At 41.5% G+C, this 27,939-nt stretch overlaps 1 protein-coding gene across 10 annotated transcripts in view; it reads right to left on the bottom strand.

Moving 5' to 3' along the window:
* Positions 1-27,939, bottom strand: part of STON2 (stonin 2) — a 168,435-nt gene that overhangs the window by 2,181 nt on the left and 138,315 nt on the right. For 5 of the 10 annotated variants that reach the window (XM_054530331.2, XM_054530337.2, XM_054530330.2 and 2 more), the window contains 2 exons: positions 8,394-10,232; positions 15-2,360 (listed from right to left, as the gene is read on the bottom strand). In XM_054530331.2, coding sequence (XP_054386306.2) covers positions 2,053-2,360; positions 8,394-10,232 — 2,147 coding nt within the window. In that variant the 3' untranslated portion in view covers positions 15-2,052. Of the gene's footprint in view, positions 1-13; positions 2,361-8,393; positions 10,233-27,939 lie in introns of those variants that run through there. The other 5 variants (XM_024231938.3, XM_054530334.2, XM_054530336.2 and 2 more) reach the window with 3 other exon arrangements.

Consider the following 27,939-nt stretch of genomic DNA (forward strand, 5'->3'; position numbering starts at 1 on the left):
CAAGAATAGAAGTTGGAGATAAAGATCAAAAAGAAGAGAAAAAGCATGCAAATAAATAAATAAACCAAAACTCCATAGGTACTTTGAGATTTCTTATAATTTTGCTAACATTTTGGGCGTTAGCCACATTGGAGCTACTGGCCCTGAGTATATCATGTCTCTCTCTTTGCACATGTTCTTTAATTGGTCTGTAATTCCCTTTCCCTCATGGTCCACCAGGAAAATTCTTATTCTTTGCCTTGTACATTTGGTCAAAGGTCACCCCTTCTGTGAAGCTATTTTTGACTTATTAAGTAGACTTAGGTACCTCTCTCTGTGAATATTTCCACTGTATCTTGCACACCTGTCTGGCTCCACTATACCATGGGCTCCACAAGACAGGGGCAGGATCTTGTTCAATATTTTATGCAATAACGTAGGAATACAGTGGGCAATCGACAAAGATTTATCCAATGAATTAATTCCTTTGTAATTGACTGTTTGTACCCCCTCAATACTTTTTTTTTTTTTTTTTTTTTTTTTTTTTTGAGACAGGGTCTCATTCTGTTATCCAGATCGGACTGCACTGGCACAATCTTGGCTCACAGCTCACCGCAACCTCCACTTCCCGGGCTCAAGTGATTCTCCTGCCTCAGCCTCCAGAGTAACTAAGATTACAGGCACACACCACCATGCCTGGCTAATTTTTGAATTTTTAGTGGGGACAGGGTTTCACCATATTGGCCAGGCTGGTCTTGAATTCCTGACCTCAAATGATCCACCTGCCTTGGCCTCCCAAAGGTCTGGGATTACAGCCATGAGCCACAGCACCTAGCCACCTCCAATACTTTCTCTCTTTAGAAAACCTCCAAACTGATAAATACTGGAATGTTTACAGTTCTACCATATCTTCTGCAAAACACTTTCGCAGTATTAATCTTTGAAAGTAATACATCTCAACCGAAATCTTTGATAGCTCAGGCAAGGAATTCTTTGAGCTCAGGGTTCAGGTTGCTCCTCACAGCACCACTTTGGATATTTATGACGCTTGACCTACAGGGTAATGATTCAACACACAACAGTCAGGTTTGAGGGAGGTGCTATTTTTTTCCTAGCCACAAGATGGAGTGTTTGTTCCTTTTGGTAGTTAAGTATTTTAGCCCACACAACTAAGGAAACATTTAGAGGAACAACAAATCACCATATAAATCCAAGGATATTATTATAAATAGAAAACCACTTTGCAAAATCCTTCTTTAACAAACTCCCTTTCCAATCGTTGGCATTTAATCTCCTATTGAATTTCCAACTCCCCAGGAAAGTATCGCTTTCTATTTATGTCAGAAAACTCCAACTTTCATGATTCCTTCCATAGCCCTGACCCTGTTACGATTATAAACATTTGCTTGGTTTTTGAGTTTTGTCCTGTTACAGCCCAGTACCCAGGTCATGTGTGTCCTAACTTTGTTCAGGTCCACTTCATCAACTCTAACTGAAGCATATGCTTTGGGATAGCATTTTCTCCCCTCCATTTCCAAGCTCACTACTCTGTGACATAAATTATACTGCAAACGAATAATAACAACTCCTTTACCCCATTACTCTTTTTCTTTTTTTGAGACACAGTCTTGCTCTGTCACTCAGGCTGGAGTACAGTGGTGCAATCACGGCTCACTGCAGCTCAACCTCCCAGACTCAAGTGATCCTCCCACCTCAGTCTCCTGAGTAGCTGGAATACACGCACATGCCACTATGCCTGGCTAATTTTGTACTTTTTATAGAGATGGGGTTTCGCCATGTTGGCCAGGCTGGTCTTGAACTCCTGAACTCAAGTAATCAGCCCACCTCCACCTCCCAAAGTGCTGGGATTACAGGTGTGAGCCACTGTGCCTGGCCCCCATTATTCTTTTTGTTGTCATTGCTCATAATGACAGAAAGACATTATATTCTCTTTGATGAGCCTCTTTATTTTTCTCCAACCTTTCTCTCATCCACTAGCCAGATTATGCATTTAAATCAGAGCAGACACATCCACAGCTATGTATAGTGAACTTCCTCTAAGGCAGTAAGAGGTTACCAGGCGAACATAGCAAGCATGGCTAAAAGGAATAAGAGGGGGAGGGTAGTGGGGTGAACAAATGGAGTTGGAAGCATTAGCCAGATGCTTCCCAAGGCTACCTGGTAGCTGTAGTGTGCAGAATAATTGACCCACTTCCTGACGTCAGTCTTGTCTTCTACAGACATAGATCTCACGCTGGCTTTGGAGGCAGAAGTTGTGGGCATGCTGAACTCGACATTCACGTGATTGGCAAATCTGGAAGGCACTTCCCGGTCAGAGCCGAGTTCAAGGTGGCAAAAGAAACAGTGTGGGTGACCGGAAGCTATGAAAGAAAGACAATCGAGAGATCAGATTATTTGGGGAGAAAGTAGAAGGAGCAGCCAAAGGAGCCACTTCAGTAATAAAGGAGGCCTGTGGGCTCGGCACCTGGCAGCCTTTCAGAGGGTCTAGTGTTGAGCACGAGGATCTGCCGGGCTCAGCAGAATTCACACTCCTGTGTGCCTCAGCCCCTTGATATAACTCCATCAGATTCTAGCAACCTGGTATCCTAGCAATAAAACCCAAGGCCTGAGAAACAGGGGCCATCCTGCCTGCTCAAGTGAGAGTGATATGTGAACACAGCCCCAACACTAAGAAATAAGGGATAAGGATGTGAAGAATGGAATGGAAGGGATCAGCACTTAGCACCTGATAAAATATCAGTGACAGCTTCCTGGAGCAAATCATTGCTTTCCTTTGAAGAATGAATTGATTTTCTTAATAGTATTTCATATTTTCAAAATGCTTTTGGCATGCTTTTGTGGGTGAATGATATATGTAAATGACAAGGACTTTATAAATAGCACATAGATATTAGGGAAGCATATGGTACACTGGACAAAACACCAACCAGCAGACCACCTGGGTTGGACTTCCAGCTCCCCTACCAAGCAGCAGAGCTCCTGCCCTCAAGTCCTTTATACTCTCCAGGCCTCAATTCCTCCTTTGTAAAGTGGGGAGATTAGGGTACAAGGGATAAAGAGGGAGAAGTACAACAGGGTGGGCTGGTCAATGCCGGCACAGTCCCTTGCTGCTCCTTAATTCTATACATCTATGGGTAATTCCATTATACTCGTGATGGCAAACTTTGGGTTTGATTTTCACTTGAGAATTGTTATTGAGATTTTTGAGGAAAAAGAGAACTTACTTCTGTGACTATAACCACTGAAACATCATTGTCATTCATCTGCCATACAAGAAACACTGAAGCACCCTATGCCTTGTTGTATGTTAAATCTTTTACACAGATTCTCTCTTTGAGTCTTCAGTACGATCCTTTGAGGTCAGAATGTTACCTTCATTTTATAGTCGAGGAAGCTAAGGCTTAGGGAGGTAAAATGAGTTACCCACAGTCACAGCTAGAAAGTGGCAGAGCTAAAAACTGAACCTAGCGGCAGGCTGAGGCGGGCGGATCACGAGGTCAGGAGATCGAGACCATCCTGGCTAACACAGTGAAATCCCGTCTCTACTAAAAATACAAAAAAATTAGCCAGGCGTGGTGGCAGGTGCCTGTAGTCCCAGCTACTCGGGAGGCTGAGGCAGGAGAATGGCGTGAACCCGGGAGGCAGAGCTTGTGGTGAGCCGAGATTGCGCCACTGCACTCCAGCCTGGGGGACAGAGTGAGACTCCGTCTCAAAAAAAAAAAAAAACAAAAAAACAAAACAACTGAACCTAGCAGTCTGACTCCAGAGTGTTCTTAACCACTTTGTCTGAGTCATAACCTCATGGTCCCCAAAACACAAGACCAAGTTTGCAGGGTGACAGGAGTAGAGGGGGATTGAGCTGTAAGAACCCCCATATAGCAACTAGCTATAGATAAACAACATGAAATGACTTTGCCTTAATTATGTAACTGAAACAGCCCCTTAGTTATCCCAGTTTCCACAAACAAACAATTCCAATGTTCTTTATTGGTCTGGCTAGGACTTTTCAATCTCAGAGAGTGAGGACATACACACCCGCTCTCCAAGGAAAACATTAGATAGTGAAGTATTTGTTTTGCTCTGTTTCACAAACGTAACATATTTCAGTGGTTATTTCTAAAGAGTAATGCTTTGGAATACTGAAAAATTTGCACTGATTTTAGGAAAAGAATTTAAGTAAGATACATATAACAGTAAAAATTAAAGTAATTGAAAATGAATCCTCTCAATGTTTTTAAATTGTGTGCCACAGATGTAATTATACAGCTATCATTTATGGGACATTTATTACAGGCCAGATACTGCGCTAAGCCCTTAAAAGCATTATCTCATTTCATTCTGAATGAACTAGATATTAATAACCCTATTTTATAGATGAAAAAAATTAGGTTTCTCTGAGAGGGTTAAGTAAATTGCCCGAGGTCACACAGCCGTTAAGTGGTAGAGCTGGAAATAAGATTCAGAGATGACTCTGCCTTCAAACTGTGTCCTAAATTCTTCTCAATATCTTGCTGTGAAATTAGATCACAACAAAGTATACAGATGCATCTCTTAATTTAATAGCAACTTGGACAACTCTTTTAATCTAATTACACTTATTTTGCACATTGCTGGAATATGGAGAAATCTTTCCTTTCTACACAACTGATTCCCTCCTTTTACTCCACCAAAGTGTACTCATAGCAAATTCTGCAAGCAGCATTCTTTACTAGAATCCTAACATCAACTCTCAGATGGGTAAAGGTGGTGGACAGTTAAGGAAGTTCAATTTTGAAAGCTATTATGGTTTAATTCATAGTAATGCATTAATAAGTCCACACATTCTGTCACTTTCCTTGATGAGGCTGAGAAAATTCAACAAAAAATTCAGATTTTTAAAATTTCCCATACAAGGATGAACATATTGGGACTGCTTTCCCTTCACCTGGTCTAATGAGAAGGGGGATTCCTGCAAAGAAAGCCACTTACGCAGGACAAAATGTTTTATTTCCTGGCAGATGATCTGTGGAAGCAGCAGGACTTGTTTTGGTGCCTTCTAAGATTAAGAAAAACTCTTGGGATGAAGGTGGGAGGGGTCCTTGGAGAGCTCAGAGAGGGGAGCTGCCCACGTAGGTGGCTGGGCTGGGCTGGGCCAGGCTGGGCTGGGCCCCACCGGCGGGAGTCACGTTGGAATTCAAAGGTAGCTGCTTGATCTCTTGGTGGCTGGGACTGGGACAAGCCTGCTGTGGCTGTAGGCTAGGGATGCCAGCAACACAAGGGTGCTGACCTGCTGGCCTCTGCTGCCTGGGGTTTGACTGCCCTGCCCACTGGGGCCTGGGAATGCAGGGCCACTGTAGGCAGGAACGTGTGAGGAGAGGTAGGCTTCCAGCCAGCGGGGCCTTTGACCTCAGCTGAGCCCTAGCTTCCTTAAAGAAGGTTAAGGATTACGAAAAATAACCTGTACAAAGCACCTTCCCAGGGCTGTCTAAACACCTGGACAGCAGAGCCCAGGAAAGGGCTATTACTATAAGATAACCATCAATTCTCTGGGTTCCCGGATGGAACAGTGCAAGGGAGGACAGGAGCTGGGCACAGTGAATACCAGCAATGAGTGAGAACTTACATTCTGCCTGGAATTCACATCCTATACACCTCAAGTTTCCAAAAAAGGGTGCTGTCTATTTCCCGAACTGGTATGGAAACATACCATTGGCTAGAGAAGTATAAGAAGCCTCTTTTTGGGGTTTCACTATTGAAAATATTGTTATATAACCATGACAGCAAAAGCAGTAATGGGGCAAGGCTGTGAGGATTTAAGTAAGAAACATCAACAGATATCTTTATGCTGTGCCATATTTCAAAAATCTTCCACAAACGAGGTTCCAGCAATCTGGAAACAGATATGTAAAACAGCATATAAGCTGCATTTACTTGCCCTTGAGCCAACAGAACACTCTCCACTGGGAATCATTAAGGAGAGTGTTTGCTGAAGGCCTGGTTTTGCTTTTTCCCTGTCCTGTATCCATCCTCCCTCTCTTCTGGTAGCAGTCTTTTTCTTTCTCTCCTTTTGGGAAGTAATCTTCCCCAGTGCTACATGTTGTCTTGGTGGTCACGTCAGTCAAAAGGCACTCCTCTCCCCTAGTCTCTTGAGCCAAGTTGTAAAAGAACAAAAAATAGGGACGGGTGCGGTGCCTCAGGCCTGTAATCCCAGCACTTCGGGAGTATGAGGCAGGCGGATCACCTGAGGTCAGGAGTTTGAGACCAGTCTGGCCAACATGGTGAAAACCTGTCTCTACTAAAAATACAAAAATTTAGCTACTCAGGAGACTGATGCAGGAGAATCACTTGAATCCAGGAGGTGGAAGTTGCAGTGAGCCGAGATCGTGCCACTGCACTTCAGCCTGGGCAACACAGCAAGACTTCATTTCAAAACAAATAAACAAACAAAAAAAACAAGAACAAAAAATAGTCTGTGATGATTTGTCCTAAGGCTACATGCTGAGGAGACATCCATTAGTCTCTATGACCAGAGCTACTCTAGTGCTGTCTTTCTAAAGTCTTCTTGATCAGTCTTTTCCTCAGGTCTCTGAGCTATCCCATCCAATAATTTGTTTTGTTGCTTAAGGTAGCCAATAAGTCTTTGTTGCTTATAATAATAAAAAAAAAAAACCTTCATGCAGTACTTTTAAATGTTTGGGAGAAATCACTTTGAAACAAATAGATATGTTTGTACACACTGGAAAAACTGCAAATATCTGTTCTTCTCGTGGAAATTATTTCAATATTTGTGTCTATCTGGCTTCATCTACCAGGAGGCACCGGTGATATATTAAGAAAAAGACCCTGGATGTGACTGCATGACTCTCTAGATACGTCACATCACCTTCCCGACCTTAATTTTCTCATCTATAAATAACTTGACTAAGTTATCCAAGGTCCCTTCCAGCTTGAAAATCCGGTAATTCCATGGTTGTCTCTTTCCAAGGGCTTCCGTGTCAAAGGAGAGTTCAGGGTTTTCTTTCTTCCTCTGTCAATTTAGAGGGGCCCCGTGGATACGGTAGAAGTTACAGTGCTACCACCAGCAGAAGACAGTGCTGATTTCAGGGGAAATCAATAAGCAGGCACAGAGAGGAACACTTGGTTTTAAAAATTCTGTCAGTTTAGAAGTAGGGAGTAGCAAATCCAGCCTCAAACACAGAGGTCCAATTGTCTCTTCAGTTTGCACAGCTACACCCAGTGTCTGATACAGAATGCCCTGGTGTGTGTCCACTCCCTGGATTGCCTGGGGAGCTGGCCCGATCACATTGCCGTCTGCCATCACATTGCATTATACTTAGGAAATAATAATACAGCCACTCCACACTCAGAGCGGGAGAGGAAGACTCTGAACACACTGCTAGGATTTATACTGAGAATGGAAGAAAGGATAGCCACATAAGAGAAAGCCATTTCAATCAAGAGTTTTTCCAAACCTTATTCTTTTTGCTCAGCTAGTGTATCCACTTTTGTTAACAGATGGGCAGAATGTATTCTAAACAAGAAAAGAAGGGGTTTAAAGGCTTACAAGATCATGGGCTTGCTGCCTACCACTGGGGTCACCCAGACATACTCTAAGAAATATGTGTATTAGTGCTGGTTTGACTGCTCCCTCATTTTGTCATTTCACTAAATCTCACAGGACCCACGGGGGAAGTAATTGCCTTCTGGACTCACTCAAGCACAAAAGCATCCCTGATAGCTGTGAGCAGCCCAGCTAGGGCTGGTAAGCATTTTTTTGTTTGTCTAAATAAAACATTCTTTTCTTTATATTTTGTCTGCTAGAATTCTGGCCCTTTTAGAAATTCATGTCCTAGCTGGATCTTCAGTCTGATTGAAGGCCACTTTTCTTTCCCATCCCCCAGTCCCAGAGCCAAAGTCTGAACGTGAGATATTATGACTAACAGGCCTTGCACAGGGTAGCTGGAGTCATAAAATTAACCTCTCAGTGTATTGTCCATGACTGGCCATAAACTGGCCCTTTTACCTACATCGAGGGCAGTGTGAGAAAGATGTCTCTTCAGAAGCCATCTAGAAATGAATCACTTCCAGCACCACAGCTAATACGTTAATGAGTCCCCAAAGAATATAAATTCAGAAGCTGCCCTGAAAAGCTGCTTAGCAGCTCAGCTGAGAAGAATAATCCCTAGTTTTATGGAAGATGTGTGATAATGAGCGGGTGAAAAGACAGAGTGAACTGGGTCACTATACGCATTACTTACCTTGCTCAATTATTTTTACTTTTCTGGTCCCACTTCCCCTCCATCACCACTCCCATCACACAGCAAAAACAAGCACTTCATAGAGGATGTGGAACTTTGATCTCAGCTTTTTCACAACTGTATGTTTGTTTTCACAGAAGAGGAACCACCACCCACCTGAGTTTTTGTCGGGCAGTCGGTTTATCCTCCACACAATGGAGTTGAAGGCATGCTCGTACTTGGCAGTTCCCAGAGTTACTCTCATGACAGGCTCAGAGCCAGAAACACTAGTGGAGCCAAAACTTGCCCCCCGGTTCACTTTGGCTTTCAAAGACTTTTCCCCCAGGACACTTTCCCTGCGGAAGTTTTTCACCCACTCACTGGGCACAGGGTAACGGATCATCACATTCTCACAGGGAACCTGAGTGAGGGGGTCACGATTGGCGGAGAAGCCAGTTGACATCCTCAGCCAGCTCTGCACCTCCACCTCTGCCCCATTGACACTTGCGGCCGTCCTGAGTGTGAAAGGCAAGGTCTTCTCAGCAAACACTGTCCTGAACCGCATTAGCTCAAACCGGCACGCATCCAAAGGGTTGAACAGAATGACCCGTGAGTTGTGGAAAACATCCTCATCCACACACCCGTGGAAACGGCACTCATGGAGCTTGATCCACTTTGTGGTGGTGGTGGGCATGATGTCCTGCCTCAAAACTATTTCATTCCCTTTGACGAGGATGTCATTGAGGCCCAGGCGGCACTCTGCGAGCCCAGACAGGAAACTCAGGATGTGGATCCGTGTCAAGACATGGTGCTGGAGAATCTGGTTGTCTCCTTTGCTCACAATGCCAGAGAATTCATCTCTGACATCCACTGTAATCTCCTCTTCAAGGTAGTTGAGGCCAACTGTGCTCAAGTCCATTGACAACACTGGCAGATCCATGAGACGGTCCTGAACTGCATGGATGAAACTCAGGAAGTCATCGTAATTGGTAGTGCCCAGCTTAATCACCTGTTCCCTCTCTGCTGTGTGGGCCACAGCAGGTTTGGGCTGGTATTTCTTCTTCTCTTTATAGGTGACACGGTCTATCCGCAAGCTGTGGATTCTGCCATTCTCATCATAGTTTTGAAGCCGGGGTTCTGAAATCTCATGACAGATCTCTAGCTTGAACTCACGGAATGGTTTTTCTAGGCCCTGCTCATAATACAGCTGCAGGTAACCAGTGTCTGTCAGTTTGACGTAGATCGGTCCCCAGTGCCTGGAGGACATGATGTTTTTCTTCTCAGGGATCCTCAACATCATTGGCCACCCGTCACGAGGCTGGGACCGTGCTGATCCAGGCGGGTGAGCATCTAGTTCAATCCAGGCTATTGGGTCATCATCAGGTAGAGCTGCACTGCCAAAGTGATCAGGGTCATCAATTTGGAGTTGTTTGAGTTTTTCAACAGCATCAGAGTGTGACTGGGTTTTGCTTGAATCATCAAAACTGATGGCATCCTGGTAGATGACAATGAGGGAATCTCTTTGGCTTTTGCCAGTGGTACTGGAAATGGAACTGTTTTGGGAGCGCCTCTCCTGCTCCTCAAAGAAAGCACTGAAAGGGTTGATAGGGGAGGGCTGTACATCCTGCAGAGTCTCATTCAGGAAAGGGTTGGTTGCCCTCCAAGGTGGAGCTTCAGTTACAGAAGGCATGAGGTTTAAAGAGGAAATGTCCAGCTTCTGAACTTTGGAGAAGTTCATCAAAGTGCTCTTGGGACGGTCCCTCTTCTTAAATGATCCCATTGAATTATAAGGTACATCTGGGATCACAGATGCACTTGGTGGTGTATTTGGCTTCAGAGAAGAGGTGACTGGTGGTAAAGGGCAGCTGACTTCATTGTCATCAAAGGTGACCCAGCTGGGAAAACGAGCAGAGGTCACTGGAGGGGCAGGGTGCCCATTCATGGCTGGACTGCTGGCCTGCCAGCTGATGGCCTCCATCTCTACTTCTTCATCTTCTTGAAGCGAGGAGGAATTGTCTAAAAGGAAAAGGAGAACATATGAGCTACTGCTCAGGGGCTCTAGAGGTAAGGAAAACTGAAGTATGGGAATGAGGGATTACTAGAATTTTAACTGGAATCCAGTATATTCCAAAGCAGCTCATTACCTGTTTCAAGTGCTTAGTCTGGGCATAGATCTCACATTTTTGTAATGAGCACCCCAGAGGAGCTATCGCATTAAGTGCAATAAGAACACAATGGCTATATCAATACAGAAGTATTGACTGGTAGTACCAAGTTCTCTTGCAATTTATATACTCTTTCTTATTTTATAAAAGCTTCAGGAATAGATGTTTTCTGTACTTAGCTTTAAGGAATGTATTCTTAATTTTTAAACATTGAAAGCCATCTCCTATATAAAATGATATAAGCTCATCTCACTGAAAAAAAACAAGTTATCATCTGTAAGTGATAATATGATTATAAATAATATTCTTGAAGGGATTTTAGCCTAAACATAATGAATAAATATTAAAGACAAACAGTTAACCTTCTTAATATTCAGTAAGTTTATACATGTGAATAAGAAAAACACAAAAACCCCAAGAGAAGTCTGAGTAAAGAACATAGACAACTTATGAAAGAGAAACTAAAAAATGTCTAGTAAGTATGTGAAAAATATCCAATCTCACTAGTAATAAGAAAAATGGCCGGGCATGGTGGCTCATGCCTGTAATCCCAGCACTTTGGGAGGCCAAGGTGGGCAAATCACGAGGTCAGGAATTCGGGACCAGCCTGGCCAACGTGGTGAAACCCAGTGTCTACTAAAAGTACAAAAAAATTAGCTGGGCGTAGTGGCGGTCACCTGTTATCCCAGCTACTTGGGAGGCTGAGGCAGGAGAATCACTTGAACCCAGGAGGCAGAGATTGCAGTCAGCGGAGATCGCGCCACTGTACTCCAGCCTGGGCAACAGAGCGAGACTCTGTCTCAAAAATGAAAAATGAAAAAAAAAAATCAGTGAAGATTTTGAAAGATTTTAGTGCTCAATGAGGGTAAAGGTGCCATAATAGGAGCACAAAGTGGATGCTTAATGAAACTGTAAGTTGCAACAAATGCTCTGAAAAGAGATTGGGCAATTTATATTAAGGATCTTAACACATGTTCATAAACAATAACTTAGTAATTCTACCCTAAGAAAATAAATCTAAATTATGAACCAAGTTTGAAGAACAGAGATGTCCATTTTGGCATTATTTATAACAGGGAAAAATATTTTAAATATTCAACAATTGGGTGAGTGTTAAGAAATTGAAGCCTACAATAAAATAATACCCACCCACTAAAATGTTTACAAGTAGGCAGTATATCAGGAGGAAATGCTCATGATATAATCTCCTTTTTTTCTCTGAAGTATTTTTCCATCTTGAAGTTTATTTTTTATGATAAAAAGGTTATTACAAATAAAACTCCACTTTAGCAGGGCCTTCAAGGAAGGAGATACAGGACTTGGGTTTGATGAGGGAAAGATCTAAACTTTTTCAGTAACCTAAGGACCGTGGGTATCTGCTGGGGCTGTGGGAAGGGAGGGGAAATGAGGCTTTTAGCAAGGAGGAATGAATTCTGGTGAAGGAACGGCACAGACAACAAATGTGTGCATATAGTAGGTACTCAATAAGGTTTTTTGATTAAATAAGTAAGAAAAGAAACTTTGCTTTAGAGTAGCTCTTCCATTCTCTACGTCTCTGCAGGAATGTGTATAGGGGATCTCTGCTACCATCCTACCCACTGTTTCTATGGCCAGTTGTTTGGAATCAAAGGGAAATGGATACTCAAATGACTGAGTTTTCTGACCACCTCACTACACCTTCATGCATATCACATCCAACCACACCCATCAGCAATGCCGCACATAATTGCACATGCAATTATACAAGGATGGGATGCTGGCTTGTCATCCATCTTTCCAAGTAATTTATTCAAACAGATAGCAATTCTCTCAAATGAAAACATAAGTTTGAAAATGTAGGCTAGGCCGGGCATGGTGGCTCACACCTGTAATCGCAGCACTTTGGGAGGCTGAGGCAGGCAGATCACTTGAGGTCAGGAGTTCAAGACCAGCCTGGCCAAAATGGTGAAACCCTGTCTCTACTAAAAATACAAAAATTAGCTGGGCGTGGTGGCACAAGCCTGTAATCCTAGCTATTCGGGAGGCTGAGTCAGGAGAAGTGCTTGAACCTGGGAGGCAGAGGTTGCAGTGAGCCGAGATGGCGCTACTGCATTCCAGCCTCAGTGACAGAGCGAAACTCTGTCTCAAAAAAAAAAAGAAAAGATAAAGAAAAAAGAAAAGAAAATGTAGGCTAAACACGAGTATGCATATACATATACACATATCCATACCCCCAGAAACATAATGAGCAAAAAGCGTTTTCTTTATCTACAGTGACTAAAAAGGATTCTAAAGCATTTTTAAATTAAAGATGAGAATCTCCTTCAAATTAAGCATGAATCCAGTTTTGTATAAGTGATTAATTTTCTGAAAATCGAAGGGAAAACAGTCAGGAAACAACCTACACTTACAGTATTTATATTTTATTTATCATTTTGGTAACAAAGTCTAAAAGGAACATTGTAGTCCTGAGTGAAATATAATCACTTCCTTGGAATGGTAATTGATCCTGTCTAGAGAACTGGGAAAGGGGTACATCTCAAAACTCATCAATTTCTAATGAGGCAGCTCTAGAGAGCCTTTGTGATGTAGTGTTTCCACCCAAACAATCTCTATTGGCCCACCCCTGGCATCAGGGTTATCCTTTTTGTCTTGGAGCTCACTCTGTAGTTTAAAACAAGCTGAAGTCCTTTTTCTTTGGAGGGTGGCTTTCTGCCAAAGCTGTTTACACTTGCTGCCAAAGGATTCCCTTCTGTTGGGAAGCTTGTCCTCAAAACAGCCCTTCTCATCTTCTAAGCCAAAAATGAAAAGAGAAAAAAAGGCCTTTGTCCCTACTGAAGATCATTTTCTTACAATAAATTCCTTTTCAAACCAAGTTAGTTTAAATCACACCAAGTCCTAAACAGTTTTGAAGCATTAGAGTTATAATACAAACTAAATGAGTGTCTTTAAATTTGAAGGGAAATGTTTGAATTCAATTAATTTCTAGGGATTCTATTTTCTTTCTGACAGTCATTAAAAAATATCAAAAGACTTTGTTACAAAATTATCTTTCCTTTGGCAGTTTCATGTCCCATAATTGCATGTATTTTTAAAACTTATTCTCTGGGATGGTAGCAGGGCATAGGTAAAATTTCTGAAATTGAGATTTTGTTTTTCTATGAAATAATTTATTTAAAGAAATCCGAGAACTGTAAGAAATACATTCTAAGAGTTTATCCTAAGGAAATAACAGGACAAGCATGCAACGATGTACACAGTGATGTTTATTACAGCAATGCTTCTATCACAGAAAAACATGAAAAAACCTGAATGCCCAACAATGGGAGACTAGTTACATCAGTTGTTATACCCTTAAAATGAAATTCCATGTAGCTGTCAAGATGATGCTCTTGATGTATGTTAATTCACACGGAAGTTGACTAGGACATATTGTGTGAATAACAAGAAGCACCTAAAATCTGCAGTCAAATTGCCTGGGTTTCAATTCCATACCTGCAGCTTTTTAGATATGTGATTCTAGGCAAGTCTTAAATTTCCCTCTATCTCAGTTAAATTAGGGAAATATTAAATCCTACCAGACAAATAATAAATGCTCAGTAGCTGTAGGCTGTTCTTACTACTACTAGAATGATAATGTGTCATTATAGAAAGTATGTATGTATTAGGAAGCTTTGGAATATAATAATCTCGTAATATTTTGATGTGAAAACAAATCTCTCATGGGATAAGAGGTGATTTAAAAATTCGAAATCTGTATTCTTTCTTTCAAAAACTGCAATGTTGCTTCAAAATAAAGCAACATAGCATTGTAATAAAAGTTCAAAACATCTCTTTATTATTACTACTAATTAACCTTAGAGAAAGGAAACAAACTGCTTAGCTATAGTCTGTATTGAGAAAGCAGCAGTTAGATCTTTCCCAAGACAATTATGACTGGTGTGGCTGGGACTGGAAACAATGAAAGGGGGAAAAGCTGGCAAATTTCTCCAGTAGGAAATAGGCAAAAACCAAGTATCTTGATCACAAAGCTAATTCTTCTCCACAATTCAATTTACTAATTTATTAAAATAAAACCAAAACCCAAACTCCAGCATTATTTTAATTACTATCTCTCCCACTGGCTACCTCCAAATTGTTTTTATTATGAGTTGGGCTGCTGCCAAACAAAAGCCATGTGTAAGGATTAGGTTCTCAGTCTACACCACAGGGAAAATTTCCAGTACCTAAGAGGTTCCTAGTGTCTTTAGTGATGCAAACTAAAGAGAAGCAGTGGATTCTTTTAATGTTAGGCCACAATCTATTTCAAGCTCCTAAAAGATTAAATTCAATAAAGTGATTTCAGTAGTAGTCAAAGCCACTAAAACTGAGTAAAAAGTAAGAACTATGGGAGGAAAATTAAGTGTCTACATTTTGAATATAGAGACTCTACTATGTTCTTTCCCTTATTTGTTAACCTAATTTGTTAATGCAATGACAAATACAAAAAAACCATATCGATAAATGTTCATTGGAATTTATTAGGAGTGGCAAGAACAAATGTTCTAAGATCACTGCAGGTTTCTAAACATGCAAGAGCAGTGACTGTTACATAACAGCATATAAAGGCATACCTCGTCTTTTTGCACTGCACTTTACAGATACTGCATTTTTTTTTTTTTTTTTGAGATGGAGTCTTGCTGTGTCGCCCAGACTGGAGTGCAGTGGCGCTATCTCGGCTTACTGCAAGCTCCGCCTCCCGGGCTCACGCCATTCTCCTGCCTCAGCCTCCCGAGTAGCTGGGACTACAGATGCCTGCCACCACGCCCAGCTAATTTTTGTATTTTTAGTAGAGACGGGGTTTCACTGTGTTAGCTAGGATGTTCTCGATCTCCTGACCTCATGATCCACCCGCCTCGGCCTCCCAAAGTGCTGGGATTACAGGCGTGAGCCACCGCGCCCAGCCGATACTGCATTTTTTATGACTAGAAGATCTATGGCAACCCAAAGTCTGTCAGCACCATCTTTACAACAGCACGTGCTCACTCTGTCTCTGGGTCACGTTTTGGTAATTCTCGCAACATTTCAAACATTGTCACTATAATTATATCTGTTACAGTGATCTGTGATCTTTGATGATACTATTGTAACTGTTTTGGGGCACCATAAACTGTGCCCATATAAGATGGTGAACTTAATCAATAAATGTGTGTGTTCTGGGCTGCTCCACAGTCTGGCCATTCCCCTATCTCTCTCTCTCTCGAGGCCTCCTTATTCGCTGAGACAAAGCAATATTGAAATTAGGCCAATTAAGAATCCCACTATGGCCTCTAAGTATTCAGATGAAGAGTTACACGTCTCTTATTTTCAATCAAAAGTGAGAGATGAGTAAGCTTAGTGAACAAGGCATGTCAAAAGCGGAGACAGGCCAAAAGCTAGGCCTTCCATGCCAGGTAACCCAGTTGTGAATGCAAAGGAAAACTTCTCAAAGGAAATTAAAAGTGCCACTTTGGTGAACACATGAATGATAAGAAAGTAGTGACAACATTCTCTTAAGCCAGAGCCTAATTCAGATGAAGGCCCTACCTCTCATCAATTCTATGAAAGTGGAAAGAGGTGAGGAAATTGCAGAAGAAATAAATAAATAAATGAAGCTAGCAGAGGTTGGTTCATGAGGTTTAAGGAAAGAAGCCATTTCTATAACATAAAAGTAGAAGGTTAAACAGCAAGTGCTAATGTAGAAGCTGCAACAAGTTATCCAAAAGATTTCCCTAATATAATTGAGGAAGGTGGCTACACTAAGCAACAGATTTTCACTGAAGATAAAACAGCCGTTTACTGGAAGAAGATGCCATCTAGGATGTTAATAGCTAGAGAAAAGTCAATGCTTGGCTTCACAACTTCAAAGGACAGGCTGACTCTCTTGCTAGTGGCCAGTGTGGCTGGTGACTTTAAGTTGAAGCCATTGCTCATTTACCATTCCAAAAATCTCAGCGCCCTTAACAATTATGCAAATCTACCTTGCCTGTGCTCTATAAATGGAAGAACAAAGCCTGGATGACAACGCATCTGTTTACAGCAGGAATTACTGAATATTGTAAGCCCAGGTTGAGACCTACTGCTCAGAAAATAGAGGTTCCTTCCAAAAATATTACTACACACTGACAATGCACCTGGCCACCCAAGAGCACTGATAGAGATGTACAAGGAGATTAATGTTGTCTTCAGGCCTGCAGCCATGGAACACAACATCCATTCTATATCCCATGGATCAAGGAGTAATTGTGATTTTCAAGTCTTCTTATTTAAGAAATACATTTTGTAAGGCTGCCATAGATAGTAACTCCTCTGATGGATTGGGGCAAGGTAAACTGACAACCTCCTGGAAAGGATTCATCATTCTAGATGCCGTTACAAACATTTGTGATTCATGAGAGAAGTTAACATTCACAGGAGTTTGTAAAAGTTGATTCCAAGCCTTGTGGATGACTTTGAGGAGTTCAAGACTTCAGTGGAGGAAATAACTGCAGATGTGGTGGAAGCAGCAAGAGAACGAGAAGCGAAACCTGAAGATATGACTGAATTGCTGTAATCTCATGATAAAACCTTTCTTTGGTCTTTTTTTTTCCTTTTAATGGAGAACGGGGTCTCAAACTCCTGGGCTCAAGCTATCCTTCCGCCTTTGCCTCAGTGCTCAGATTATAAGCATGAGCCACTGCACTCGGCCTCATGATAAAACTTTAATGGATGAGGAGTTGCATCTTATGGATGAGAAAATAAAGTATTTTCTTGAGATAGAATCTACTCCTGGTGAAGATGCTGTGAACACTGTTGAAATGACAGCAAAGAGTTTAGAATATTACATAAACTGGGGCTGAAAAACTACAGATTGGGTACTATGCTTACTACCTGGGTGACAGGATCATTTATACCCCAAACTTCCATGTCATGTAATATGCCCATGTAACAAACCTGCACATGTACCTGCTGAATCTAAAATGAAAGTTGAGGCGGGGTGCGGTGGCTCATGCCTGTAATCCCAGCATTTTGGGATGCCAAGGTGGGTGGATCACTTGAGGTCAGGAGTCCGAGACCAGCCTGGCCAACATGGCGAAACCCCATCTCTACTAAAAATACAAAAAATTAGCTGGGTATGGTGGCGGGCACCTGTAGTCCCAGCCACTCAGGAGGCTGAGGGAGGAGAATCACTTGAACCCAGGAGGTGAAGGTTGCAGTGAGCTGAGACCGCGCCACTGCACTCCAGCCTGGGTGACAGAGCCATTTCCATTTATTTGTCTCAAAAAAATAAAGTAAGTAAACATTGCAAATATGTTGAAAAAGAATATTACATAAACTTAGTTGATAAAGCAGCAGCAGGATTTGAGAGGATTGACTCCAATTCTGAAAGATGTTCTACAGTGTGTTAAATGTTATCAAATAGCATCACATACTACAGACAAATCTTTCATGAAAGGGTCAACTGATGCAGCAAACATCATTGTTGTTTTACATTAAGAAACTGTCACAGCCATTCCAACCCTCAGCAGCCACCACCCTGAGGCAAGGCTGTTCACCAGAAAAAGATTATGTCTTCCTGAAGGCTCAGGTGATCATTAGCACTTTTAGCAATAAAGTGGTTTTAATTAAAGCATGTACATTGTTTACACATAATGCTATTGCACACTTAATAGACTATAGTATAGTGTAAGCATAAGTTTTATCTCTACTAGGAAACAAAAAAATGTGTGTGACTTGCTTTATTGCAATCCTTGCTTTATTGCAGTGGTCTGAAATCAAACCTACAGTATATCTGATGTATGCCTGTACTTAAAACTGTACAACCAGCCACAGATACACAGTAGGTATTTCATATTTATGCAGTAATTTGTTAAGTGAAAAGAGGAACACAGAATTTTGGGGCTTGGAGAGATTTTAAAAATAGTAAAACTTGACCTCTTCATTTTACAGAGAAGCCTGAGGTCAGCAATTTTAGGTAAACTACCCAAGATGAGATCAGAAGTCAAGTCCTGCTTTTAATTTTTAGTAACTCTAGTATTTCCTTAATGCTTGTTCATTAAGCTAAAATCTGGTTAATTTTTCCCATTACCTTTTGAGATTGGCAAGAGTTATCTTGACACAACTTCTCAGGAACATTTTTCAACAGGGAAAATAATTAATTAAGGGTTAACATCTATTTACACAGAGAAGTCTTTGGGCAAAACGTCAAGTGATGTCATGCACTAATGTGTAAATGTATAGGGTGAGAGAAGGGAGTCAGTCATCTCAAGCTTATTAAGGGAGCTTCTAACGTGCGTAAAATATGCTGGGATCTACTTAGTCATAACAAAATACTATGATAAAAAGAAGAGCCGGAGGATAAGTCTATGCTGTGACCTACTTAGTCATTACAAATGATACATACTAATGATAAAGAGGACAGCCAGAGGATGAGTGTATTCATCTGTCTCAGCATTGTCCACGACAGAGGATGCTTCGATGCTGGTAAATAAAGTACCTGGTCAGAGATATTCCCAAAGTGAAGAAGCCAGTTCATCAAACTACCACTTAACATTACTTAACAGAATCTTTATCAAGACACCACATTCTCATTTTTACTTACTAAGGTGACCTATGAAGCAGTACTGCGCACCTTCTTCAAATGACTGGTTCAGCCTGCCCTGCCAACTCCCTCCCTCCTATTAGGACAGCCTGACCCAACACATTCCAGCTTTCTTTTTTTTGCTCAGAAAAGCAAGCATCAGACTTTAAGTTTGTTGACTGGTTCAGGACTATCCCCAGTTTATTCCATGTTGGTGGGGTATAGCCTCACGTGGTGACCAGGAATATCTTTTCTCTCTGGTTCTAAACTTCTGCCTCTGTTTTACCATTGCCCACTTCCCCATGCTTTCCCCAATACTCTACCTTTGGATCCCCACTTTTGGCCTCTTCCTCTAACAACCAACTATGACTGAACTGGCTTATTGGTTCCCTGCCTCAATGTGCCTTTCTGATATCTGTTTCTTGGGCTGTCTTAAATGAGGGCTCCATTCTCCGACTCAGCCTGGGCAGAGACTCCACTACGACACCTTGCTGTGGTCTGATATGGCAAACACCAGTTCCCCAGCAGAGGTCTCGTGCCGAGGGCAGGGTTAGATTCTGGCATCTATGGTAAACTGAAAAATCAGTATTCTGCTTTATAAATTAACTCCTTAACATTTTATATAACAAGGTATCTTGAAAAGAGTTAACTAGTGATAGCGAAACCTGCAGAGACCCTAAGCTGTGTTTTATTTTATATTGCCATAGCAAAAAGTACCTGTTTCCTTCCTATTCTCCAATATAGTCATTTTCAACTGTAGAGCATATCACTGTTGTTGGTTAATGACAGGAATGTATCCTGAGAAATGCATCATTAATGGTGATTTCCTCATTGTGGAAACATCATACATACAGTGTAGTTACACACACCTAGATAGTATATCATCATAGAGTGTAGTTACACAAACCTAGATAGTATAACCTACTATACTCCGAGGCTATATGGTATAGCCTATTGCTCCTAGGCTACAAATGTGTACAGCATGTTACTGTACTGAATACTGCAGGCAATAATAAGCGTTTGTATACCCAAAGATATCTAAACATAGAAAAGGTACAGTAAAAATACGGTCGTAGAGTCGTATAGGACCACTGACATATACGTGTTCTGTTGTTGACTGAAATGTTATGTGGGGCATGGCTGTACTTTTGAGCCCATCAAAGAGAACTAAACCAAGGAGTTTGCAGGAGCTCAGCCTTTTGGATGTGAAGCTCTGCTCAATGGACCATCAAACACCTATATGGTATGAAAAGAAGTGAAAAGGGGGCTTTTTTCGCTTTGGAGGTTAAAAGAGAAGTCGTCCTATATCTAGAGGTACCATAAGGGAGAATGTATCATGTATCATAGGAGCAAGGGAAAAAGGGGGTCTCCATTCTTACTGATTTTAGCACACTTCTTATACCCATGCCAGGGCTGGGGAGCCAGAAAAAGTACTTCCTGGAGGAGCACTGGGTAAGTCCCCAGAAGCAGTGGCAGAACTATAATGCCCACACTCTTACTGTGACCAGGACAGGTGACTCATTAGGACTGCCCTCTGCCACAGAAGTCTCACTCATGTGCGCCTCCACATCCTCACTATTCACCTGCTCACCATGTGAACACACCCCAGCAACAACGCAGGATGCTTGCAAGATCCAAGAAGCCTCTGGACCTTTGAAGAGGTTAGGAACAATTAGGTTCCTGGATGTTAGTGAAGGGCTAGGCTGTATCAGTATAACCTAAAGTGGAATTAGATGGGACTGGACCCTGATGTTACATTTGGTCAGAGATACCTATTTCTAACAGCCACATCACTCTTGAGTGAGCAAGTAAGATCAGTTTCAGGCTTTGTAAGATGATTCTCAGGTCCTGGAATTGCCAAGGAAGCTAAAGCCTCACTGTTGCAATAGTTAGAAGACAGAAAAAAGGACCAGATTTATAAAAGATTAGGGAATATGTGGGGGACTGGTCAGAGTGGTGGGAAAAACTATAGGGAAAGGACGCAAACATTCTGAAAGGTCAGAAGGTTCTGCAGAGCCCCGGGGGAGAACAGCTGAAGACAGCTGTTCTATAACCCTGAGGCAGAGGGCAAGGAGTGGGTACAAGGGAGTATGGGGGAATTTATCTTAAACAGGCTTATTTACTTATGTTGACCAGGAACTGACCTTTATCATCTGCGTGTGTGACATTCCTTGAAAGGGGAACAATAAATGTTAATTACCTGCAGGTTGTGTTGGCTCCAGGTTTTTGGCATTGTGCCTGCACTGAATAAAAAGCAAGCAGCTCCAGCTTCTTGGGGCTGCACTTGGGCCACCAGAGACGGCCAGTCCCCCAGCTGCCCTTACACTGCATACCTGTGTCTGAGTACTTATTTCATCCATCCGTCTGTTGGCCAGGGTTTGTGGGACAGACCCGGCAGGAATTATACAAGGGCAAGGGCTTGATTATCCTCCTGGTTATGTTGGTGAATAACAGAAAGCCAAGCTATGCCTTAGAGAGAATGTCAAGTGGCCAAATGAAATAAACCTAGAGGTTTCAGTCTCACCAACAGCTCTGTCTATTATCTCCCTCACTGCTTCCTTCAATATATGGGTCTACTTTTAACCAGCACTAAAGTCCTACAGATCAGTAATGCTGCCGCAGAGCTGGTCTTCATCAGCCTCTTTATATATAATACTTTTATATTCCATTGTATGGGCACAGACCCATGCCTACTTATTCTGAGAGTGGAGCTTGGGAGTCTCACTAGTCTCAGCTTCTCAGAAGTCTCTTAGCTTCATGGGCAAACATACTTTAAGCACACAAAGCAAAGTCTTCACCTTCACAGTCCTTAAACAGTTATAATACTGCCATTCTACCAGATTCAAAGTCTGATCATTTTGAACCTTAGTGATGAGAATTTCTGCTTCACTCAAGTTGGGGATTCTGTAACTTTGGTCAGGGGGCTGGTGGTAATGGCAAAGAAAGAGAGCTGAGATCTCTTGCATGTTATTATATGTGCTTGTGTACATGTGTCCTGGGAATTAGGAGAAGAAGATGCGTTCTGAGTCTGTATCACATTGATCTTCTGTTTGTTACCTTTGCTGTGCTATATCATTTCCAGGAGAAATTCAAGAAGTCTGTTGGGGGTAAGGATGCACACAGTCAGCTGACCAGCATCACCCACAGGAAGGTTGGGGGCAAGTACTGCAAGCTGAAAGGATCCCTACAGACGACCCCTTGCATCTGTATTACCCAAAACTCACTGTTCTTTATGTGGACTTTCCAGCAATGACACTGACAACAAAATAACCAAATAGCTCATGTATGCAGTAGGCCTGTCTTTTCGATTGGATTTGGAGTTGATAATTTGATGTCATTTCAGCACTTGTCCAACTCTCTTTTAGTTACCAAGATCAAAGGGGACATCCTTACAGACTGATGGTAGATGCAATTTATAAAAGTGTAAACACATCAAGTTAAGATAATCTCTTAGAAAAAGAGGAAAATAACTAATTCCCAGCATACACCTGCCCCATTGCTCAATAAATGTGAGCTCTCACAGGAAGAATATATATATATATATATGTCTCATTTCAAAATTATTAAAGCAGCAAAAAACAGGATAGGAGGAAGTAGGGAGGGAAAATGCCTTTGAAGTTATATTAGTTATCAATCCAACAGAGAAAAAAGGAAAGGAGACAGGAAGAATGAAGAAAGGAATTGGAGAAAGAAAGAATATGTTTGTTACAGGTTATGATTTCCATGAATCCAAACCTTTCCATAATTATTGCAGGGATAAACTTCAAAGACTTGAGAACTACAAGGGATATGAAAGTCCGTACTTCAGGTATGAAGTACAACTATGAAGACAGAATGTATATGAAGACATATACATTCACAAAGCCATTATGGATATACCAAAGAAGTACAGGAATTCACTACATAAAGGAAGTATTAAGTCATGAATACACTTTGATCAAGACAGAATGTTCAACTTTCTATTATCCCTCTGGTACTGAGAAATGTCTCTGTAATTGCTGGGCAGGTATAAAACATTTTAGCAGTCTAGACAAGCAGTCCCCAAAGTGGAAGAGTAGACTTAAGGAGATACTCAATTGATCCACTGGGGTATGGAAAGAAAATATTTTACAACTTCTATTTTTGTTCACTTTTAACCCATCTTTTCAATGTTTCTACTTTTTATTTATTATGTCACAAAACATTAACTAAAACACCTAGTATGTTTGTATGTTTATTAGTTTTAGTTTAATTTATTAGTTTATTCTAATAAATTAGTTTATTAGAATAAACTAATACATTTATTCTAAATATATTAGAGGATCATGATTAAACCTTTGTAGAAACTTGATCAAACATCTGGAGAAAATGCTTAGTATACTAGGCATGTTTCAAATACTTAGCATGGGTACACGCACACACACGCAAGGATATCACCTCTTCCCTATCCTTTTTAAGAGCAGGCTATTATAGCCAGAAAAATGGCCCTGGTTGTCAGTCCAAAGGGAAAGGTATTTTGACAAATATGAACGATCTGTTATCCCTTTAAACCTTTCTATTATTTGGGCAATAATTCAATCTTAAGTGCTCTAGCTCCCTGGTGACAATGGTAACAGCCTATCTTAGGCTTTCCCTGTTGCCTGGACTTCAGCTAAATGTCGACTTTACTGCCATCCCTTCTTTATTTCTAGAAAGTCTTAAAACCAGCATTCCAATTCTGCACAAATTCTAAAACTGATTTAAACAAACAACTGCTGGAGTTGCTGCCAGGGCCAAGGATCATGTTATCTCACATCAGAACACCAGTCCAGTCCCTTTCTTGGCCATACACTTGGTATCCAATAAATACGTAGCAATGACAAAAAGAGGAGACGTCAGTGAGATCCTGACCCATGCCAGGTGATATGGTTTGGCTGTGTCCCCATCCAAATCTCATCTTGACTTATGGTTCCCATAATCCCCTCTTGTCATTGGAGGGACCTGGTGGCAGTTAATTGAATGATGGGGGCAAGTTACCCCCCGTGCTGTTCTCATGATTGTGAGTTCTCATGAGGTCTGATGGTTTCATAAGGGGTTTTGCCCACTTTGCTTGGCACTTCTCCTTCCTGCCACCATGTGAAGAAGGATGTGTTTGGTTCCCCTTCCATCATGTTTGTAAGTTTCCTGAGGCCTCCCCAACCCTGCAGAACTGTGAGTCAATTAAACCTCTTTCCTTTATAAATTACCCAGTCTTGGGCAGTTCTTTATAGCAGCGTGAGAATGGACTAACTGCACCACTAGCTTTATAACAAGTGTCTTTTGAGTTGAATATTTGAAATTTTCTGTTGTTCAAGTAACAGGCTGAGATTACTACTTTTGCCCTTAATAAATTCTTAAACCAACATGGTTCAGAGGGAAAGGACAAAGTCAACATAGTGAACAACACAGAGAGAAAGAATATTGTATTGCCTTCTCTGCATCCCTCTGCACTAATCTGGCTAACAACTTCACAACTGTCCTTTTGGGGACTCCCCCGTCTTGCTCAAGTCTTCACTGATTGTCAACCAAGGTGCACCATCCATGATGCATGTAATTCAAGCACAGTGAGGTTCTTTTTGGAAATCTTGAATGGACTGACTCAAGGGCAGGAAGATAGTGGGGGCTAAGTTATTCAGACGGTGGCACCCTAGAAAGCCTTCACCTTAGTTCTTGCTGACTTGTGTTTTTTTTTTTTTTGAGATGGAGTCTCGCTCTGTCGTCAGGCTGGAGAGTGCAGTGGCGCGATCTTGGCTCACTGTAACCTCTGCCTCCTGGGTTCAAGCCATTCTCCTGCCTCAGCCTCCCAAGTAGCTGGGACTACAGGAGTGTGCCACCACACCCAGCTGATTTTTGTATTTTCAGTAGAGATGGGGTTTCACTACCTTGGGCAGGATGGTCTCTATCTCTTGACCTTGTGATCCACCTGCCTTGGCCTCCCAAAGTGCTGGGATTACAGATGTGAGCCACCACACTCGACTGGTGACTTGAGTCTTAAAGGTGCCAAGGTTCCTGGCCATCTGTGGGAGATAGCAAAAATGGCCACATATTCTTCCTCCTTCTCTATCTGTAGTCTTGGGCAGCTCCCTCCCACTCTGACTCTGAGCTTGGCTATGTGACTTGCTTTAGTCGAGATTAAATACATATATCTTAAACAGAGACTAGAAGAGTGCTTGTGCACTGGGGCTTGCCTTCTTTTGCTATACTTGGAACTCCAAGACCATAATGTGAGTGACCCTTCCAGGGGATGAATGAGCATATGGAGAATCAAGACATAATAGCCAACTAGGCTACTCATGGGACCGCAGACCCATGAGTGAGCCGCTGAGGAGGTCAGCTGAGCCTAGCGCAGGTAGGGGAATGCTCAAGCACCGACCAGATTGCTGATTTGCAGAATCATAAGCTAAACAAATGGTGGGTTTTTTTCTTCAGCTACTAAATTTTGAGGTGGTTGTAACACAGTAAAAGCTGATACACCAACTTCCTGAAGCCTGGGTATTCAGCTTTTCTTTTGCTTCTGTAAGCTACTATGTCTTTAGAATAAGTTATTTTCACTCACAGTAAACTTGGCTTCTGTTACTTGCAATTCAAGCTCCTTAGCAGCCAGACAAGAGATAGATGAAAAGATCCTTGCAGCAACCATGGCAGATATAAATTCCTAGAATCTTCCTATCTTGTCTAACTAAATGAGCAAAAATATTTCAGTTTTATTATGCCTCTTTACTCTTCCTGATTCTTTCTACAAGGAGATAGGACAGTATTCTTATTGCTTAAGTAATGTAAGACATACTTCTGTAAGTTTGGAGGAGTTTTAGGAACCTTAGCAGAAGAATTTCCATCTTTGGCCTAGATCAACCTAGGCATAAACAGGTGAGAAGCAGACAGGACTTAACCGCATTGTCAAGTGGTTAAGGGCATGGACTATGGCTCCATGCTGGTTCATCTCTTGGCTACTCTACTCCGCCTACTAGCTCTGTGACCTTGTGTAAGTTACTTAAATGTACTAGGCCTCCATTCCCTCAACTAAGGCCTATTGAGATAATAATAGTACTTACCTCTTACATTGTTGTGAGAACTGAGTTAATGTATATGAAGTATATATAGCAAACATTTTATTTTTGATATTATTATCATGATTATTCCTTAGAGTCCATGTATCCCTGGGGAAGATCTTGGAAGAGACATCTAGAATTGTGGGGCCTTTGATAAAGTCATGGGATGAAAGGTTTTATTTCTAGTCCTGGCTCTACCACAAACACACTGAGGTCTAAGGCAAGCCTCTTTGTGCCATTTCCTCATGGGAACATGAAATAATCCTAATCCCTGTCCCAGTTCACAGGGTCGTTTGGAAGCAAATATGAAATAACACATGTGAACATGCTTCTAAACATGCAAAACATACCAAACAAAATTGTATGGTAAGGCCTACAATTGCTATTCAGACATTGAGGTAATTCAAGGTTCCAAATCAATCCTTCATTCCTTATGCTGTTTAAGTGGGTGCCGGGTGGGCAGTTATTGCATTTTAGAAATACAAGATTATAGGGCCGGGCACGGTGGCTCACGCCTGTAATCCCAGCACTTTAGGAGGCCGAGGCGGGTGCGTCACAAGATCAGGAGATTGAGACCATCCTGGCTAACACAGTGAAACCCCATCTCTACTAAAAATACGAAAAAATTAGCTGGCTGTGGTGGCGGGCACCTGTAGTCCCAGCTACTCGGGAGGCTGAGGCAGGAGAATGGCTTGAACCCAGGAGGCAGAGGTTACAGCGAGCCGAGATTGTGCCATTGCACTCCAGCCTGGGCTACACAGCGAGACTCCATCTCAAAAAAAAAAAAAAGAAAAGAAAAGAAAAGAAAAAGATTATAAATATGGAGAAAGCATTCTTGGAATATTTATTTACAGCTATATTAAACCAAAACTTGTCTATACTAACTATGGATCTGTGTTGAGAGTCTTGGTTATGTATCAGATGAAAGAGGTCATGGCTATTTCAATGATCTCCTAAATACCAAAAGAACTTCTGAGAAAGGAAATTAAATCAAGTAACCACAGAATAGGGGAAAGTGGAAAGGCTAGAACATTCTTGCATCTTTATATGTCCTGAAGTGACATATAAAGATGCCACTCAAGTGACTTGTCCCCCACTGTCCTTAGGGCCATAGAGTTAAGTATTCTTTGCCTCCAATGAAAACAACTCAAGATTTAAGGCACATTGAATCTAAGGCATTCACATATGAATTCATTTCAAAGCACATTGGTTTTACAGATGTTCAAGTCACCAAGTTCTAAAATAAATAACAGTTTGTTTCTATAAATATCAAGAAATTAAATTTCTTAATAACTTTAAGAAACTAGTTATATGTTAGAAAATTTGGAAGGTGCAGAAGCACATAAAAAGCACCTAAATCCTGCTGCTACCCCAGATAATCAATGTCACCATCATAATGTGTGTTTCCTTCAAGCAGTCTTACTCTATGTACACATTCATAAACATACACAGTTCTACAACATAAGGATTATTCTGCATATCCAGTTATAGAGCCTACATTTTTTCCGTAGTATTTTGGGATGAGAATTCTCACAGGACAATATTCAAAACAGGCAGTGTGGAAGACAGTAAGTACAGTAGTTGTTGGCAACATCTAACCAAGCTGTTAGTATGAGCATTATGTATGCTAAAACAGTTTGGAGGGCAGAGCATTAAATGTATTTAATTTTAGTACATATATGCAATGTCTGGCTGCCTCAGAGTGGAGAATACAGGATATGTGAAAAGTAATAAGAAAATGTGGTGCTAGATAGAGAACGATCAATGCTGATGATTTGTTTTATGAAGTAAATTTGATTCCTGTTGACATTTAAAGTCAGGGACTTCAGTAGACAAAAATGAGGTAATGGGATTACGACTTCTATTTTTCAAATCTAAAGTTTCCTGCCTGGCTGTGATACACCATGAAATGTTGACAAACATGCTGCCCTCCACTCTAAAAATAGTAACTTTTG

The sequence above is a fragment of the Pongo abelii genome, chromosome 15 (assembly GCF_028885655.2).
Source record: "Pongo abelii isolate AG06213 chromosome 15, NHGRI_mPonAbe1-v2.0_pri, whole genome shotgun sequence".
In the NCBI taxonomy this organism is placed as follows: Eukaryota; Metazoa; Chordata; class Mammalia; order Primates; family Hominidae; genus Pongo; species Pongo abelii.